The sequence below is a fragment of the Gymnodraco acuticeps genome, unplaced genomic scaffold, assembly GCF_902827175.1.
Source record: "Gymnodraco acuticeps unplaced genomic scaffold, fGymAcu1.1, whole genome shotgun sequence".
Classification (NCBI taxonomy): Eukaryota; Metazoa; Chordata; class Actinopteri; order Perciformes; family Bathydraconidae; genus Gymnodraco; species Gymnodraco acuticeps.
Window position 1 is genome coordinate 886,316 of NW_022990368.1, and position 18,960 is coordinate 905,275.

At 41.5% G+C, this 18,960-nt stretch overlaps 1 protein-coding gene across 2 annotated transcripts; it reads right to left on the reverse strand.

The window, feature by feature from the left end:
- Positions 1-909: 909 nt before the first annotated feature.
- ctsba (cathepsin Ba) lies at positions 910-17,548 on the reverse strand. Of its 2 annotated transcripts, XM_034224314.1 has the most exons (12): positions 17,399-17,479; positions 14,530-14,583; positions 14,296-14,423; positions 14,136-14,221; positions 13,817-13,931; positions 13,177-13,292; positions 12,541-12,626; positions 3,297-3,443; positions 2,658-2,774; positions 2,335-2,463; positions 1,932-2,013; positions 910-1,631 (listed from the first exon to the last, which is right to left on the reverse strand). In XM_034224314.1, the coding sequence occupies exons 3-11, from the start codon at positions 14,416-14,418 to the stop codon at positions 1,940-1,942; spliced, it is 993 nt and encodes a 330-aa protein (XP_034080205.1). In that variant the 5' UTR covers positions 14,419-14,423; positions 14,530-14,583; positions 17,399-17,479; the 3' UTR covers positions 910-1,631; positions 1,932-1,939. The 2 variants fall into 2 exon arrangements, with proteins under 2 accessions (XP_034080205.1, XP_034080204.1); XM_034224313.1 differs by lacking the exon at positions 14,530-14,583 and having other exon boundaries at positions 17,399-17,548.
- Between the last annotated feature and the right edge of the window lie 1,412 nt (positions 17,549-18,960).

The following is an 18,960-nucleotide window of genomic DNA, read 5'->3' on the forward strand; positions in this document are numbered from 1 at the left end:
GTACCCATGTACATGTCAACATTCTTCCCAAAGGTCAAGGAATACCATGATCATAACACCAGAGGGAGCTCCACAAATCATGTGAAACCCAGATTTGGCACAAAAAAGGGGGAATACACGTTTCGCAATTATGCCACATCAAGGTGGACCGCTCTTCCCACAACTGTAAAGGAAAGTAAAACTATACTTACCTTCAAAACCTCTCTTAAAGAGCACCTTCGGGGGAGAGCATTGCAAAACTGGCCCCGGTAATGGTACAAATCTCAACCTGTCGTTCAATGGACAGCTTCCCCCCCCCATCTATGTATATACTCGCATTTTAGACTCTGTTACTAACTGTATATCTGTAGACTTGGTATGTCTTAAATGTCCGGTTAGGATGTATTAGAACGAAATCTAAAATGAAATTTGTAAATAAGCAATCTGTATGTAAAAAAACACCTGTATGTACATTGTAAATAAGCCATCTGTATGTCAAATATGTCTTATATGTCTTAAATGACATGATGAATTGGAAATGGGGGACCCTGATGTAAACAAGACGAAAGTCTTTCTCTGGTCTGCATCCCCTTAACAATTGTATGTTTTGAGCTGTACTGTACTGTACCCAATATACAAGCTGTTAATAAACTTTTCAATCAATCAATTAAATCAATCAAAACATGTGTATGACGTTAAAAAGACGTTTAAATTAAAAATAAGCTTGAACAAAGTAGTGTATTTTTAGATGCAGCAATAACAAACTTTTATGATCAACCATCAGGATAGTTTGGACTTATATATGACATTATAGATCACTGCTTGACCCACACTTTCTTGGTGATTTAATGCCCATCACGGGTGCAAATAATTCAGATAAAAAAACAAATTGATTTAAAAGCCAGCAACCATATTAAAGAGTAACACATATTGGGAAACAAATATTCATTTATTTAATTCAGAACATACAGTTGGGCGCACATATTTTAGATCCAATCGGCAGACAATAAAAAACCCCATTATCAACCCCATTTAAAAAAAGACAATTTGTCAACCAATGCTTAATATGTAAAAACACTAACAGGCACACAAGGAGTTCATCCTAACATTATGGAGTGGCATTGAGAAATTATATTGAATACAAATATCAAAGTATGAAAGCTGTGACCATTACAAATTAGACACATTCATATCAAACTGACCTTTCTTTGCTGTGTTAAGGCAGGGTATTGTAATTTCTTTCAATCATGGCTGAATAGTTGAAGATGCTCCCACGTTCCACCAGTGCTAGATAATAAAAATGTGTCCACAAGGGAACAAAAACAAATTCTACAAACAGTGACAGTTTGCTCCAAATCTCCTGATTAAATTAAAAATGCACAGTATTTTTTATTTAACTTGCTGTAAAACAACGACTCGGTCACAAAAAAAACCTTCAATTCAAGAATGCTAATTTGTGCTCCTGCTATTTCACCTAAATGAGGTGAAGGTCTCTGCCTGTGCACAAAAGAAAACCACATGCCATGTGAGCAGGTGATCAGTTGGCTTCATCTAGAAGAAAGGACTAAAAGCTGTGAGACAAGTTACATTTGAGGTGAGTTCAGCGTCTCCACTTTAGTGATCATGAGTATTTGGAAACGGCAGCCAAAAACCTGCAAGAGAAAAAACGCAGTCAAAAAAGGCACAGACGTCAAGCCACAGAAGCTATTACACTTTTGTGTAGGATTTTATAAACACAACAGCGTTTCATAGGAGCAAAAGGGGTGGTAAACAGTCAAGATATTTGAGGTTCATGCAACAATACAAATCAATGCTCCACTGTTTAGAATTAAGGAGGTTGCAACAGAGAGATCTTTTTCTTTGTTCAAAGCCAATATCTGAAGCCACTTGGGAAAAGAGCTATATAAATAGAATACATTTGTATTGATCCATGTCGATTTTTGTTGTCTCACCTCAGCATTTACTTGGGAATCCCAGCCACAACCTCAGACTCAATACCACAGTGATCAGATCCACGCAGGATCTTGAAGAATCCTAAAAACAGAAACACAGCAGTGGTCAGTTTACACAAATTGAAAAATAATTGGTTTTGCTAAACACCAGAAATGCCATGTTTTAAGTAGAAAATAGTAGTAGTGTGACAGTATATGATATATGCTTTTGTGTCTCATACACAAGAGGTAGGTATATTCAGTTCAAAAAGTTCTACATAGTAATGAAATTGATTTACTATATATATATATTTTTACTTTATTGTCCACAGAAGGAAGATAAGAAGGGATGAGGACATTGTTTTAGGATACTGACCAACCTAGATTAAAACAAGTTAAGTATAAAACATGCATCTTTGCGCACCATTATCTCCCCAGTCAGTGTTCCAGGAGTTGGCGCAGAGCCAGTAGGGGACGCCGTCCTCCTCTCCCCAGCCCAGCATCTTGATGGCATGGCCCCCCAAAGCAGAGCCGGACACATGCTGATACACACCTGAGACGGAAAACAAATAGCCAAGAAACAACACACAGCGGAGGGTCAGCAAGAGTGCGAGTTAAAATACGTCAGAAACAACATTTTACAGAATCACTGAGCAAAATCTGCCTTCAGTGTTACCCTGTGCTACAAATACTCAGTTCTCATGTGTTTGTACTGCTTATAACCGTTACTGGTGACCATCATCTTACCAGTCTTGTACAGCGGGAAGTCTTCATAGACGGTAAAGGCTCCCTCTACTGGGCCGTTCTTGGTTATCTCAACTCGAATCTGCTCCTCCTCTGACGGCACGCTGTAAGAAGTTTTACCTGCAACACACTTTGAGTTAGTCCTGTGCTGCATGTGTGCATACAAATGGGATGTTCATCAAAAGCTAGATAACATTGTTTCACATGTCTTTATCGAAGATCTAATTAACACATTCATTTGTAAGGCAGTTAGTGTAAATGTAGTCCCATTAGTTACGCATTTGTAACAGTTTTCCATTCCAGATTTAATTCATTTGTCTAAAACAAAACATCAATTAACTTGTAGCAATCTGGTATCTCAAATAATAAATCATGTTTTAACCAAGTCTGTTTACAACTGAAATAATTGCCTTTTTTCATACTGTGTTTATCAGGAGAACATTGGATCACATACAATTATTAAAACAAAATATAATACAGAAACATTTTTCCTGGAATGAATAAATAATAAAATTGGGTTAGAGCAAAATAGTTACATTTTTATATTTCATTTATTATTTAATAAGCTACATATTGTAGAGTATGAGAAGACACATAGCTAATGTTGGTATGCTACGCTCTAATCCCTTCTGCCCCTCTCACCGAAGTGCTTGTCTGCTTTGTAGCTGGGAGTGTATCCAGCTTCACAAGTGGAGACGCACTTGGGGGTGTCCCCCTCCTCCCCAGAGCAGGAGGGTCTGCTGCCGTTCACATGGTGTTCACAGGGGGGGATGGTGTAGGGCCGACAACCTGTAGCCATAAAGAGTAAAGTTTCGTTTAAAATCTCATGAGAAGTTGGCCTTCCAAAGATGGCGTGCCATCTTTAAAGTCGTTTTAATGCCCAGCAGACTGTTGTATTGTATTCTCTGAAACAGCAGAGGGCGCACTAAAGCAATATTCCAAACAAAAACACAATCTAGCAAACATGCAACTCCTCAATGAAGAGGAGGAATTGTAAATTACAATAAGACATTTTATCACCCTTTTACAATCTAGGGTGATTTTCCGCAAACAAAACTCTGATTCGCCTAACACCATTTTTTTTGCAGTCAAAGGTTGATTAATTACGGAGCCCCTAAAAAGGGACATGAAAAAAAAAGTCTGGATAACGGGTTAGTTTCTCATGCTCATGAAAAGTTGGCGTGACGTTGAAGCAGCGACCCTGCTGTAGTTAGTTTATAGCATAACGTTAGCATTTTGCTTCTGGCGACTAGATAATTATAAAAGTAGGGTAGACATTTGGACATTATCCGGCTGAACAAAACGTGATCCGTCTCTTAAGTGTGTGTCAACCACAGACCATGAAATTGCATTGCTTTTTTTGTCGAAGGAACCGGAAGGAGTTTACTTCGGGGTTTTAGGATGAGTCACTGTGGCACTCCATTTCTCTTCCTGTTACAAAAGTGCTGATTCTGGGTATAGAGCTTTTTTATTTTTTTACTGAAAAAAAGAAATTCTAAATAAGAGGGGGCGGAGCTTATGCGGGACCTGGCAAAGCCCCCAGGAAGTGCGCCGGACACTGTGCCCAAAATTCGTAGTGTCCAAATGGCGGTACTACAATTTACGTATCAGTGACGTCACCCGACCCCCAACCTTTTTCCCATCGACTAGCATGGGGAAAGAGACGTCTGTAAATCAGCAGATAATTTTTTTTAAACTAAATGAACTACCCAGTATGAACTATTGTATAGCCCTTATTAGAATCATTAGCCGCTTTCACACCAAAAGGCGCGTTCACACCGGAGTACTTTACCCCGTACTTTTCCCGTTTAGTACCCCTTATTTTGCGTTCACACCAAAAAGAGTACTTGGTGCCGGGAACTTTTACCCCCCATTTTTAGTGCCTGCTAGAGAGGTGGTAGTACTATCCTGGGGAGAAAAAAAAGTACCAATTTATATTGGCTGGACGAATTGCAAACCACGCCCCGTAAAACTCTGAAAAGTTTTGTGAAGCCGCCATTGTATTTGCTGGCATTAGCATTATTAGCATTAGCCCCGCGTACCAACGGAGAGAGAATAACTTATGGCAACACAAAAGAAAACATGGGAGCGGTGGAGATGAGGCGGTGTCCGCGTTCTGGTGATTTACTCGGAAGGCTTCAGTAGAGGCTGCTGGGAGTCCCAGCAGCCTCTACTGAAGACAGTCCCCAACTCCGGCGGACTCCGGGAGGCAGTATACGGCGTGAAGTTGTTTGCGGCCTGCCAGTAAACCCAAAGCAGAAGACGAAGTGACGTCAGCGGCTCATTTGCGTAATCTTCCCTCAGGGAACTTATTCCGGTGTGAACGCGATCTGTACTTAGTTCCATGGGGGTACTAAGTGCCGGGGTACTAAGTGCCGGGGCACTAAGTGCTGGCACTAAGTACGGCAAAGTACTTAGTGTGAAAGCGGCTAAGTACTTTGCGGTACTTAGTTCCCGGTAACTAACTCTTTAGTCCCTGGAACTGTCCTGTAGATCGCGTTCACAGCAGAATAAGTCCCTGAGGGAGGATTACCATGATGTATAATAAGAACTGGATGCAGCGTGGGAGGCGGGGCCTCATTCATTCCTATGAGAGTTGCTCATTGGCGCATGATGATAAAATGGCCCAACTTTTGAGAGAGCTAAACGTCACAGATTACCCGACATGCCTGAGAAGTACCCGTATGTGCGCTTAGCGCATGCGCAACTTTAACCAAAATGCTCGTTCACATCAAGCACGTCAATTTGCGTACACGTAAGTTACAGAACCGCGCGTTGATGACAGCATGGTAATGATTTGTTATTATGATGGATTTGATATTAACGAGGTGGCAGTTAGCTAGTAATTATGCTAATGTGCACATCAATCGTTATGTACTTATATTACGCTGTAACAGGATCTAGTGATATCCAAGCAACAGAGCTTCATTTAGCATGAAATTATTATTGCACTGTGTATATATATATATATATATATATATATATATATATATATATATACACAGTGCAATAAGCTTCTTAGTGCAATACGAAGCTACAGGGACGTTAATAACGTCGGTAATATTAACTTTATTTAATACAACATTTACGGTACAAGATTTAATCACACAGCCCATGTAGTATAATAATGAATTACAGCAAACATGTGCAATATATCCATTATTACAGCTCCGTGGGATGGCAGTAAGACGATATGGGTTCGTTCTTATTGTTCATCCATGGGTAAAGATAAACGCAACTCACATTGGTTTCTCAAACAGCATCTCTGTAAACTACGTGTATTCACTGAATTTCACTCTCTGCCTTTAACGGCTCGTTGTAGCTCCAATAGCTCCAGCCCCCACCCTCCCTGTGAGCACAGTGTGCTCTGATTGGTCGGGACCATGCTGAACACGTAACATGAACGTGCCAGGCGGCGCGGTCCCGTGGGTTAGATGCACGTTCATAATGCAGAGGGAAATAACTCTCAGAATAACGTTATTAGCACATTTTCACAACTTGAGGAACGAATGTTTTTAATAAGAGCTATACAAGTGTTCATACTGGGTTGTTTATTTAGTTTAAAAAAAATTATCCAACGATTTACAGACCACTCTTTCCCTATGTAAGTCAATGGGAAGTGTTTCCGGGCCTGGCAACCAAACAGAAGTGTAGTACCGCCGTTTGGCCACCACGAATATTTTCATCTGAGTCCGGCGCACTTCCTGGGGGCTTGAGGATTACGCAACTGAAGCCGCTGACGTCACTTTTTTTTCTTCTTCTGCTTTGGGTTTACTGGCAGGCCGCAAACAACTTCACGCCGTATACTGCCACCCGAAGTCCCGGAGTTGGGGACTGGCTTCAGTAGAAGCTGCTGGGTAGCGTCTTCAGAGTAAATCGCCAGAAGCGCCGACACCTCCTCATCACTCCACCGCTCCCATGTTTTCTTTTGTGTTGCCATAAGTTAGTGTCTCTCTCCGTTGGTGCACTGGGCTAATGCTAAAAATGCGCGCAAATAAAATGGCGGCTTCACAAACATTTTTGGAGTTTTACGGGGCGTGGTTTGCAATTCGCCCAGTCAATCACAAATTGTTAGTGTGGCCGACACCCACAAACCATTTACTCCCCAGGAAAGTACCCCCTCTCTAGCAGGAACTATCTTGGGGTGAAACGGTTTGCGCGAACTAGGTTCTAGTTCCAGATCTTTTTGGTGTGAAAACAAAATCCCAAGAACAATCAGCCTAGTTCCTGGGAAAAGTAGTCCAGTGTGAAAATGCCTATTAAGTGTGCATCTGGACCCGGTGACGACATTACCTATTGACGCAGCAACCACTGTAAGTTATATTCTTGTTTAATTAGACTTCTCGGTTTCATTTATTCGACTCTGTATAATTGTTACTGTAGCTTAAACGGCTAAATCGCTTTTGAGAGATTTTAAATCTCAGATCTGCTCAGGCGAAACCTGCTTTACAGCTCTCAGCACTCAAGCCTGCATTATTAACATAGGCAGGGCCAGTCTATTGATTGCGTGAAGTAGAACCGCGTGACTCAGTCATCCTTTAGCTCAAAAAGCATTTAAATACCGCATTTAGAAACTGATGAACTCAGTGTGCATCTGGACCCGGTGACAACATTACCTATTGACGCAGCAACCACTGTAAGTTATATTCTTGTTTAATTAGACTTCTCGGTTTCATTTATTCGACTCTGTATAATTGTTACTGTAGCTTAAACGGCTAAATCGCTTTTGAGAGATTTTAAATCTCAGATCTGCTCAGGCGAAACCTGCTTTACAGCTCTCAGCACTCAAGCCTGCATTATTAACATAGGCAGGGACAGTCTATTGTCGCCCATCAGCTGTAGATAGTTAACTAATTAACTTCAGCTGTGAGAACTGAGCAATCAGGCGTCCATTTCGGGTAGCTCTTTCCTGGAGCGTCAGCTTCAGCGGCAGACAGGCTAAGACTGACAAAGACATTAGAGTCCTACAGGAGTAAGACTGACAAAGACATTAGAGTCCTACAGGAGTCACGAGGGAGGCAAAGAGGAGGCAAATCCTACTTTGATTGAGCTAAGTATCGTTGGTGTTTTTAATTTTTAATTTTGTTGTTTAGCCCCTCATGCTATAATCATGTGTATTTTCTCCATTCCTGTTCATGTGTCTTCTCGCAATTATCACTGGCCCCGTGTATCTCGTAATCGATATAACCGGCCTGCTCTCGTCTATCCCACGTGCTCCACTGAGATCCAACATCTAGTTTCAGGTGGCCTGTGGAACTGCCAGTCAGCTGTTCCTAAGGCTGACTTCATCTCTGGCTACACCTCCCTGCAGTCTCTGGATTTCCTTGCTCTCACTGAGACCTGGATTACTCCATCCAACACATCCACCCCAGCAGCTCTCTCCACTGCATATTCCTTCTCCCATACACCCAGACCCACTGGCAGAGGAGGTGGCACTGGTCTCCTGCTCTCTCCCAAATGGAGCTTTTCCCTCTTCAAGCTACCTAACTTTACTCCTTCCACCTTTGAGTTCCATGCCGTCACAGTAACCCATCCTATACAGTTAACCATTGTTGTTCTCTACCGTCCACCAGGCGCCTTGGGGGACTTCTTGGAGGAATTAGATCATCTCCTCTCACACATCCCTGAAACTGGCCCTCCCGCTGTACTTCTCGGAGACTTCAACCTCCAGATGGGGAAGATAGACGAACTAACATCTCTGTTAACCGCCTTTGCTTTCTCACTCTCTCCGTCCCCACCGACTCATAAAGCTGGCAATGTCCTTGATCTCATATTCTCAAGGAACTGCGCTACTTCTAACCTCTCTGTAAACCCGCTCCACACAGCCGATCACTTCTTCATTTCATTCTCTCTATCCCTTTCCAAACATAACAAACTAATCTCTCCCCATCCTACACTTGTCCGCCGTAACCTTCGCTCCCTCTCTCCCTCTACCTTTGCCTCGTCGGTGCTCTCAGCCCTCCCTTCCTCTGATTCGTTCCAACTACTGCCTCCAAACTCTGCTGCAGAAACTCTCCTCTCTACTCTCTCATCCACTCTGGACTCGCTCTGTCCTCTGACATCTCGGCAGGCTCGTCAGTCCCCTCCGGCTCCCTGGCTAAATGATGCACTGCGTGCTAATAGAACCGTCCTTAGGGCAGCAGAGCGGAAATGGTGGAAATCCAAACACCGTGACGACCTCCTAACCTATCAAGCTCTCCTCTCCTCTTTCTCTGCTTCGATCTCTCAGGCAAAAAGCACTTTCTTTCAAGATAAGATCCAATCTTCCTATTCCAATCCTAAAAAACTATTTTCCATCTTCTCCACCCTCCAAAAGCTCCTCCCCCCTCCTCACTTCTGTCAAGCGACTTTGTTACCTACTTTGAAAAAAAGGTTAATGATATTCGCTCTTCTTTTTCTGACTCACCTTTACTCACCGCTGGGTCACCAGACCTTCCTTCCACCAACACACTAACCTCCTTTTCCCCTCTCTCTCCAAGTGAGGTTCTTACCCTCATTACCTCTGCCCGCCCTACCACCTGTCCTCTGGACCCTATCCCTTCAAACCTCCTTCAGACTATCGCTCCTGATATTCTACCGTTTCATCAACACTTCTCTAACTTCTGGTCACTTTCCAAACAGTCTCAAGGAGGCAAGAGTAAACCCTCTCCTAAAGAAACCCACTCTCAACCCGTCTGATGTTATAAACTACAGGCCTGTCTCTCTCCTCCCGTTCCTGTCTAAATCACTTGAACGCGCTGTCTTTAAACAACTCTCCTGTTATCTCAATCAGAACAACCTTCTGGATCCGCACCAGTCTGGTTTCAAGGCAGGTCACTCCACAGAAACTGCTCTCATTGCTGTCACGGAGGAACTGCACACTGCCAAAACTGCCATCCCTTTCCTCTGTCATCATCCTGTTGGACCTGTCTGCTGCATTCGACACGGTGAATCATCAGATCCTCCTTCGCACTCTCCAAAAACTTGGAGTTTCAGGCTCTGCACTTTCCCTCCTCACCTCATACCTGAAAGACCGTACCTACAGGGTGACTTGGAGAGGGTCTGAGTCCGACCCTTGTCAATTAACTACGGGGGTCCCTCAGGGCTCTGTTCTTGGTCCCCTCCTCTTCTCCTTGTACACAAACTCGCTCGGATCAGTCATTAGCCCGCATGGTTTTTCTTACCACTGCTACGCTGACGACACCCAATTAATTCTGTCCTTTCCCCGCTCAGAGACCCAGGTCGTCGCACGCATCTCTGCTTGTCTAGCTGACATCTCTCAGTGGATGTCTTCTCACCACCTCAAGCTCAACCTTGACAAGACTGAGCTGCTCTTCCTCCCGGGAAAAGATTGTCCAACTCTTGACCTGACAATCAACATCGGCACCTCAGTTGTTTCCCCGACTCAGACTGCAAGGAATCTGGGTGTGACCCTAGATAACAACCTGTCCTTCACTGCAAACATCGCTGCTACAACCCGCTGCTGCAGATACACGCTTTACAACATCAGGAAGATACGTCCCCAGCTGACTCAGAAAGCGACTCAGGTTCTGGTCCAGGCTCTCGTCATCTCACGCCTAGACTACTGCAACTCCCTCCTGGCTGGTCTACCTGCATGTGCCATCCGACCTCTGCACCTCATCCAGAATGCAGCGGCTCGTCTGGTTTTCAACCTTCCTAAATTCTCCCACACCACTCCGCTCCTCCGCTCCCTTCACTGGCTTCCGGTAACTGCTAGAATCCACTTCAAGACACTGGTACTTGCTTACCGTGCTGCGAATGGATCTGGCCCTTCCTACATCCAGGACATGGTTAAACCGTACACCCCAGCGCGTGCACTACGCTCTGCATCAGCCAAACGACTCGTTGCGCCCTCGCTGCGAGGGGGACCCAAGTTCCCATCGGCGAAAACACCTGGGTTTGCTATCCTGGCTCCAAGATGGTGGAATGAGCTCCCCATTGACATCAGGACGGCAGATAGCTTGCACATCTTCCGGCGCAAACTGAAAACTCATCTCTTTCGACTCCACTTCGAGCGTTTAGAACGATTAACGAAGCACTTTTATACTAATAAAGGACTGGATTACCTAAAGCCAGTTGAGTAGCACTTGAAATGTTTGGCTCTATGAAACCTGATATACTTATATGATTCTGTTTTCTTCAAGGTTGTGTCTTCCTGGTCGAATGTACTTATTGTAAGTCGCTTTGGACAAAAGCGTCAGCTAAATGCAATGTAATGTAATGTAAGTCCTTAAAGTTGTAAAATGCACTAAAAGCCGAATCTAGATTTATTTTCTCTCCATTCATTCTAGTGAGCCGAGAGTGGGCGCTGGGGGGGCAGGGCTTAAGGGGCGCATGCTCTATGATTGCACATACGGGTTATTCTGCTCTGACAGCTAGGCATGACGGATCATCTGTGACGTTTCGCTCTCTCAAATTGGGCCATTTTGCCTTCATGCGCCAATGAGCAACTCTCATAGGAAAGAACGAGATCCCGCCTCCGATGCTGTATCCAGTTCTTATTATACATCCATGGACCTGGCAGATACTGTCTAAAATGCTACTGCTTAAAAAACTGAGGGTTAGGCTAGGTTTTTTTTTATAGAAACAAGTCCTGTTTCTCTCTTGAGGCCAGGAAAAGGCTAGTCACTGTGACCTTTTTACCTGTGCTGGACTATGGTGATCTATTTTATATGAATGCGCCGGCCAATTACCTCACCAAGATAGATGCCGCCTATCATAGTGCACTAAGGTTTGTGACAGACTGTAAGACTTTGACTCATCATTGTACCCTGTATACAAGGGCAGGGTTGCCTTCACTTACTGCACGGCGGCTAAATCACTGGTATCTTTTTATTTATAAAGCAATGTTAGGGAAACTTCCGTCTTACATCTGTTCCCTGATCTCACAGCGTATTGTAAATGGCTACTGCCTGAGATCTAAAGCTGTGGTTGTATTACATGTGCCAACTGCTAGGACTGTATTAGGAAATACAGCTTTTAGATGCGCAGCGCCGCTAGCATGGAACAGTCTACAAAAGGAATGGAAGCTAAGCAGTTTGATTCCATTTCATGTTTTTAAAGCTAGGATAGACGCTATACAATCAGAAAATATTGGTGTCTGTAAATGCTACTAGTATACAAACTGTAGTATCATATAATGTTCTGTCATGTTTGTATTAATGTTTGGAACTAATTGAAGCAGGTCACCATTGTAAAAGAGGTCTATGATCTCAATGGGTTTTATCTGTATAAATAAAGGTTTTGAATTGAATTGAATTGAATTGAAAATGCTGCGGTGATGAAACGCAAGGATTATTAGATCAAGGATTATTTCTGAAACAGTTTGAGCTCAAAGGCTTTCTCTCTTGCGGGTTTACCACAAGGTGAGTTCCTTTTTATATCCTGTTTCTTACACATGCTCTCTCCAGTACATCTTAGCTCTGAGTGTTGGCGATGCTTGCTAATGTAAACAAAGACTATTACATCCAAAACACGTCGGGAATTGTTTCTGATACAGCGACGTTTCTGATAGTGCCGTGGGTCCACCATCCGATATGACGTAAATCTGGATCAGCTCCCGTTTTTAGAGATTTGCGTACGGAGGAAAAGAGAGAGGGTTTTATTTTCTGACACTTTGCGAGTTCCCTGACACATATTTATGTATAAAAGACATCAAAAAGTGCATTTTGCATGATAGGTCCCCTTTAAACCTTATGATCACCAGAGATGGCTTATAAACGTATTGGAAATAAATTCTGAATAAAAAAAACAAATTTATGACCAACATACTGAAGAAATCTTAGTTGACTAAGACCAAAATGGACAATTAGTTGACGAATGCACTAAAATATTTGAAACAATAATTGTACCATACCACTGTGGGAGTCTCACACATAAAACTCACCAATGTGAGAGTCATAGAGACCTCCAGAGACCAGACCCTCATTGGTCCAGAAGGCCCAGGCAGCTGAAGGGTAGCCACCATTACATCTAAATAAAAATATAAATAATGTTAACATTTAAATGTTCCACTTTTATAGATATTATGAACCACTATGCACTCCCTGCTTCAAACATTAGGGAGGCAACTTTCCCCTCACCCAAAACAGACTCTGAATTCTACATCTCACCTCAGTTCTTAGTATCAGCAGCTGCAGTACTGAGTCAAAGCTCACTTCAAAACATGTTTACCTCAGTGTGTGGATGTCACTAGAATCATCTTTATGTACAGTAAGCTAACATTGGGGCTGCTGTATTTCCTGTAGAGCAGTTCTGTCATGGCAGATACCTGATCCACTTAATAAAGTCAGTTTGGGAGTAGTTGGCATGTCTTCATCTTGAACCGCTGCATTCCTATAAATAAATGCACCTTCCATCTTGAATTGATTCATTCACTTCTACCAGTACATACCCAGTAATTCAAATTTCCAACCACATGGTTTGCTACTGAGCTTTGAATTAAGGTTCGATAGGTAGTAGTTCAGTAGGTCACAACAAATCATTAAATTATAAAAACTTTTCACACGTTAGTGATCCTCACCCCATGCCACAGCTCTCGCAGCAGGTCAGCAGATCCTCGGAGGAGATCTCCACGCTGACCTTGGCGTTGCTATGGATACACACACGGTCGGAAATGGCCTCTGCCGCGCCAAACGCCTGGTAGATGCAAAAATGTCACAGACAGGCCAAAAACAATCTGGTGGTTATTTTAAGGCTCGAGTGAGTCATTTGCCGATTTCCCAAATTTGATTTTAATAATGAAACAAAATAAATCAAATGCTGAGGAGATTTTTTTGCATTTTTATTGATCCCATTTAAACCTGATATTTCTGCACAGAGGCAGGAAAAGATAAGGCTGCATTAATAATACTAGTATTATACTAGAATCAGACTCCATAGGTAGATGCATAGGCTTGTTTCTCATGTGTGGGCTTAACATTTCCAATAAGTCCAAAATATAATGATGTTATCATTTCTAAAATGTTCAACATGTTTTTGTTTAAGAATCCTGCTTCAATCCATGTTTGTTGACACTAAGCTTTTTATACTGTAGGTGTTTGTGTGACGCTCCGACAAAACAACAGCCACAATCATGAGTAAATGCCTTTAAAATAATCTTTTCCTTCAAAAAAGTATTGGCCTTCAACCCAAGTTAAATGTGGTCACATCTTTTTCCTCACCCAGCAGGACCCGCAGGAGCCCTGGTCTCTGATCTCCTTCAGGGTGGGACAGTTGGGCCACTGCTCTCTGGAGTCAAAGCTCTTAGCCAGCTTTATGTCTCCAGAGTACTGAACCCTGCAGAGGAAACAGAGTCAGGTATGACTGTGTACTACAACTTACAACTACAGTTTTATGGTGGGCAGGTAGGGTAGGAGTGTTGGTCTATACTGCTTGTAACGTACACAATTTATGGAGAATTAAGGGATGTACAACACAGCAAATACTCATATGGATATAGAGCATAATGAAATCTGAAGTTGTTTCACTAATGAGACTCACATGACGGGCAGTTTAGGTCCATTCAGCCTCGTACCGCAGAGTCTCTTTACATGACTGTAGTCGACACTATGGAAGTTGTGACCAGCCTGCAGGAGAAGAAGGAGATTTAGTCGGGTAAAACAGCATTCAAGAAAATAAAAATAACAAAAAAGAAACTCACCGTCCAGGTAGTGTTGATCTTGTTGATGTAGTTGACCATCTCACTGGACAGTGGAAGGAGGCGGGGTGCGGCCAGGCTCACAGACAAGCTGGTAGCCAATAACAGGAAGGCTGCATGCCACATTGTTCCTGAAAAATACAAAGTGAAGAGTAGTGTTTGTTCAACATTACAAATAAGGGCTTACAAATGTAGCAACACTTGATTGCAATATACAAATATTTGAATGCAAAATACCATTCTGGATTAACTATAGTCTGCAGCGATGTCCCAAATTCATTAATGCATTTCCTGGCAAAAGAAATCCATTTAGATTTTGTTCTCTGAACCAATCACAGTAAAGGCTGTAGGCTTAAGGGATAACAATGTCTTACAAAGAAAGCTATAAGAACAAACATGCAGGAGCCCATCTAGCCCCAAGTGAGTCAGAACATTTGACTGAGAAAACGATAAGAAAAGGGTAAGCGGTCAGAGGCTATATCAGTAAGATAAAGGGAGCAGTTTATAAAAACTATGGAGAAATTCGGTGTCGATTGTAAATCAATATGATCCAATTATATGCTTGAACACAGTCACGTAGACTCCTGAAACTTCTGATTATAAAAAGAGAAACATTTTCCCACAGCTGGATAGACTTCGTCACTCTGGTTGCAGCTACAAGTGGAATATGCACACACAGTGTACACAGAGAAAACCTCTTACTTTCAGTCATGCTTGACACATCTTTCCAATGGTTAAACACGCTGCATCAGCAGGCATCTACAATATAGTTCTGTAAATGTAACCAATACCTTAGATTCAACACTAGACAGACAGGGTTTCGGTTCCCCCTTAAAAAACCATCCTCATTCTGCAGAAAAAAAACCTTGTGAATGCTAATGTATGTAGTCTTTTAGATAAAAGCATGCTGGTAATGGTCCAAGTTTGCACTCAAAGGTACACAGGAGAGGTGAAGTGCACTGGTGAGAGATGAGATCGGCTCCAGACATGGATCCATTAGAAAACATAATGCAGGCTATTAAATATGAGGCATGGAGTGTGCTAAGAATCAATACCAGTGCATATAGGGAGTGGCTTAACATGCAGCCTCAAACTCTTAATGAACAGATGAGGTGAGCCAAACAGTACTCACGAAGAACAAATTACTTTGAGAAGCGAAAAAAAAAGCATTGAGATAATGTTTCTGTATCACCCTATTTTGTTCCAGGTAAGATTACCAATCACTGCATTTGAAATCAGTCTCATGCCACACTCAGATTTGCCCTGGCAAACACAAGTCTGTCTCGGTCACCAGCGCACCTGTTTAAGAATGTCCTGTTTTTTTATTACAGAGGAAATATGAATCTCAGAGGAACTGGTTTAATGACACATGACTGAGGCCAATGAAATATATACAGCAAAAAGTACACAGTGGGAATTAAGACTGTATATTCCTCTTTCAGAGTGAGGTCTTAAACCACTTGTTTTTCTTTTTGCTATAATCTAAACAAGGCTTCTGTGCTCAGCTTTCTTTAATACCACAAGCTACTCTTCATCTGATTATGGAATGCAACAAATGGACAGTCGTTTTCTGATCGGTAGAAGTTCATTATCTACCACTAGATTGTGGGTACAGATTGGTTGTGGGGACTTCAGAGTCATACATCTTTTCTAAAGCTTTGAACTATATGGATGATCTGCAAAGCGATTTACAATGTGCAAATTATTGAAAGCTGTGGGTCTCAACAGAAATTCAGTTGACAGGACATCTTTAGTTTTTAGAGAAGTGGTTCAATCACAAACATAACTGCTGAGCAGATAAAAATATGCTTTCGAAGAGTTTTTTGGGGGAAGTGAACCTTCAGCTTTCTGATCTGTCAAAATCAGTCTCATGACTTTCAACAGTTGTCATAGCACAACTCACAAAAGCTACATAAATCAAGACTGCAAGGACACATTGCTTGCATCTCAACATTTTTGGCAGCCCCGCTTTGAGCTTGATGAGTAACAAACAGCTTTCTAAAAAGGTGAGGGGGTTGTGCATTTTCCTCTATGAGGTAGATTTAAGTGATACAGGCAGAAATGGGTGAGTCAGAGCCAAAGCCACAGAGAAAATGATTTTATTTCCTCTCCACCTCCGACCTTAATACGTGGAACCAATGATCTTCACATGACGAGTCCTACAACACTCAGGGTTGAGTCTTCTTTCATAGAATAATGCTGATCACTATTGGTACCTCTGAAGAGAAAGACTCCAAACTCAAGTGTCAAAATTAGGAGATACTCAGTTACTGTATGTGGGACCAAGCAATATTCTGTTACGTTACTTTTTATAATATACAATTATTATATTTTTCTGCAAAATTAGCTGGAATTGGAGCCAGATTACTATAAAAGTACATAATTTCTTGAACATAAAAAGTAACACAGACACACCACTCATCTTACCAGCACATACAGATCATCTAGTTAACCCACAGTTTGATACATCTGTAACACTTTACTATAAATCTAGTTTTCGATTGTTCTGCTAACAGATTAAACAAATCCATTATTCCTTGTCACAGTGCTGAGGACCTGCCAACAGGAAGGGAATCAAATACTTGATTTACTCAATGACAATTTGGCTTGTGATTGCAAATGTACCACTTTTTCATGTCCTCCCTCCAATTTATTTTGCAAAGAAGAGATGGTTTTAATCGAGTCCATATTTAAAAAGGACAATCTATTCCAGTTCCATAAAAGTATGCTCCCCCTTTCTCTGACATGTTAATACATCTGTAAAACAAGTCTCAGCTTATCTTGTTTGTCTAGTAGAAGCAGAGGACAGAATGGCTGCCTCCAGCCCTTACAAAACAGTTTCACTTTCCACTTCATTGATGTGACACCAGTTTAGTATTAGGTTTCATATACATTTTAACATCAGGTTTTAGGTTATTGCCTTTATTTATTTGCATGTGCTGCCTACACAATATTCCCCGACCATGTGTCCTTTAATCATGAATAGATGTGTTAGCACATTTAGCTATGTTAGCAAATTGCTTACTCACCGTGTAAACAAACTATCTTAACTGAGAACCGGTGGTAAAAAGTGGAGGACAAAGGGACAAGAAAATAAATAATTTACCTGTAGCTCGTGTGTCAGCTGTGTGAACTTTAAATCTTTAGCTCCAGGATCCCTTCTTGTCTCTAGTTGTCTCAGGTTAACAAACTGTGATTCATTTACGAGATGGTCCTCCTCTTTTATTTACTCTCACTGGTACCACGTGATCCGGTCACATGAATGCAGCTCATGTGACCGGCGCTGAAAAGGTCACACTCTCGTTTTTTGTTCCAATATTTGGGTTTCTTGTTTGGTTTGTAAGATCATCAGAAATGTTTCATTCAAAGACACATATCCAGACAAATTATCTGAATCTGGATTTAACTGGTAAAACCTTAATGATAAGAGAGCGTTATGGAGTAAAGCTGCACTACTTCAGTCTGAACGCTAGGTGGTGGTGGTAATGGTAGAAGAGTAATTAATAATGTTAGGATTATCATTATTATTAATGAAATGTGAATCTGATTCGACTTTAAAAGGTAGACTGTAAGGTATAATAGAGTATAATAAAAAATATACATATTAACCATTAACACACAACACATGCAAAAAATTGACGTTTTATTTTAAAAGAAGACTGGTGTAGCACACCTTAGTTCATTTGGTAGAAATGTTACGATAAAAGAGCTATAATGAAACCTTAAGCAAAACACGTTTATTATAGGTAAAGTGAGAGTATAATATCGTATTGTATTTGTCTGTATTTGTCTATTTATTTTAATTTTTGGCCGTTTGAGCTGTTTCATGCTGTGAATCACTTACCACGGAAAACATGCTGATCCCCAGGTCACTTTCTCTTCCTTTTAAGAGTCTGTCATCTGACTTTAAAAATGATGAGATGAGAAAAATATAATAAGCACAGCACACCAACTTTAATCAAGTGGCAAATAAACAGATCCTTTTTTTAGGTGGGGTGCTTTTGTTGACCTGTGTGATGAGCTGCTGCTTAAAACATGTCATGCAAGAATATATAAAATTATATTGGACTTAATTATTCAAAGCACAATATCAACTCAAATATTTACAGCCTGGTTGGGAGATTTCTGCTTCATTACCTGATTCTTGGTCCAACAACACCTTCATTATTGAAGCTCATCTTATGCCAAAATGGTCAAAGAAAACTATTATCACTGTATACTTTACACTTGGATTATGCATTTCCACCTATCTGTGTAAGCACAAACACATACATGAAACATCACTAATTGTAAATGAATCAAGGACCATCAATAAAACACAAAAAAACCCTCTTTGATCATGACTAATGACTTTATTTTTGCCACATCAATAGCACAGTTAATGACTCACTACCAGCAGCCACAGTACTGTGGAGATCCTTGTAGAGGTGAGGTGATGCATGTTGATAAATGGAGGCCTTCCAGTGTCTAAGTGACGTTACAATCAATCAGCAAACTATTCAATCTGTCATTGAAAACAATGCTGTCTCTAAAACAATTTCACATGTGAAACCTTGACACACCGCACCGTGGCTCTCCACACATTTCATAACAGTACATGTGATCAATATAAAAGAAGGGAATTAAAAAAGAATACAAAATAAAACAAAGTAGAAAGACAAGCAAAGA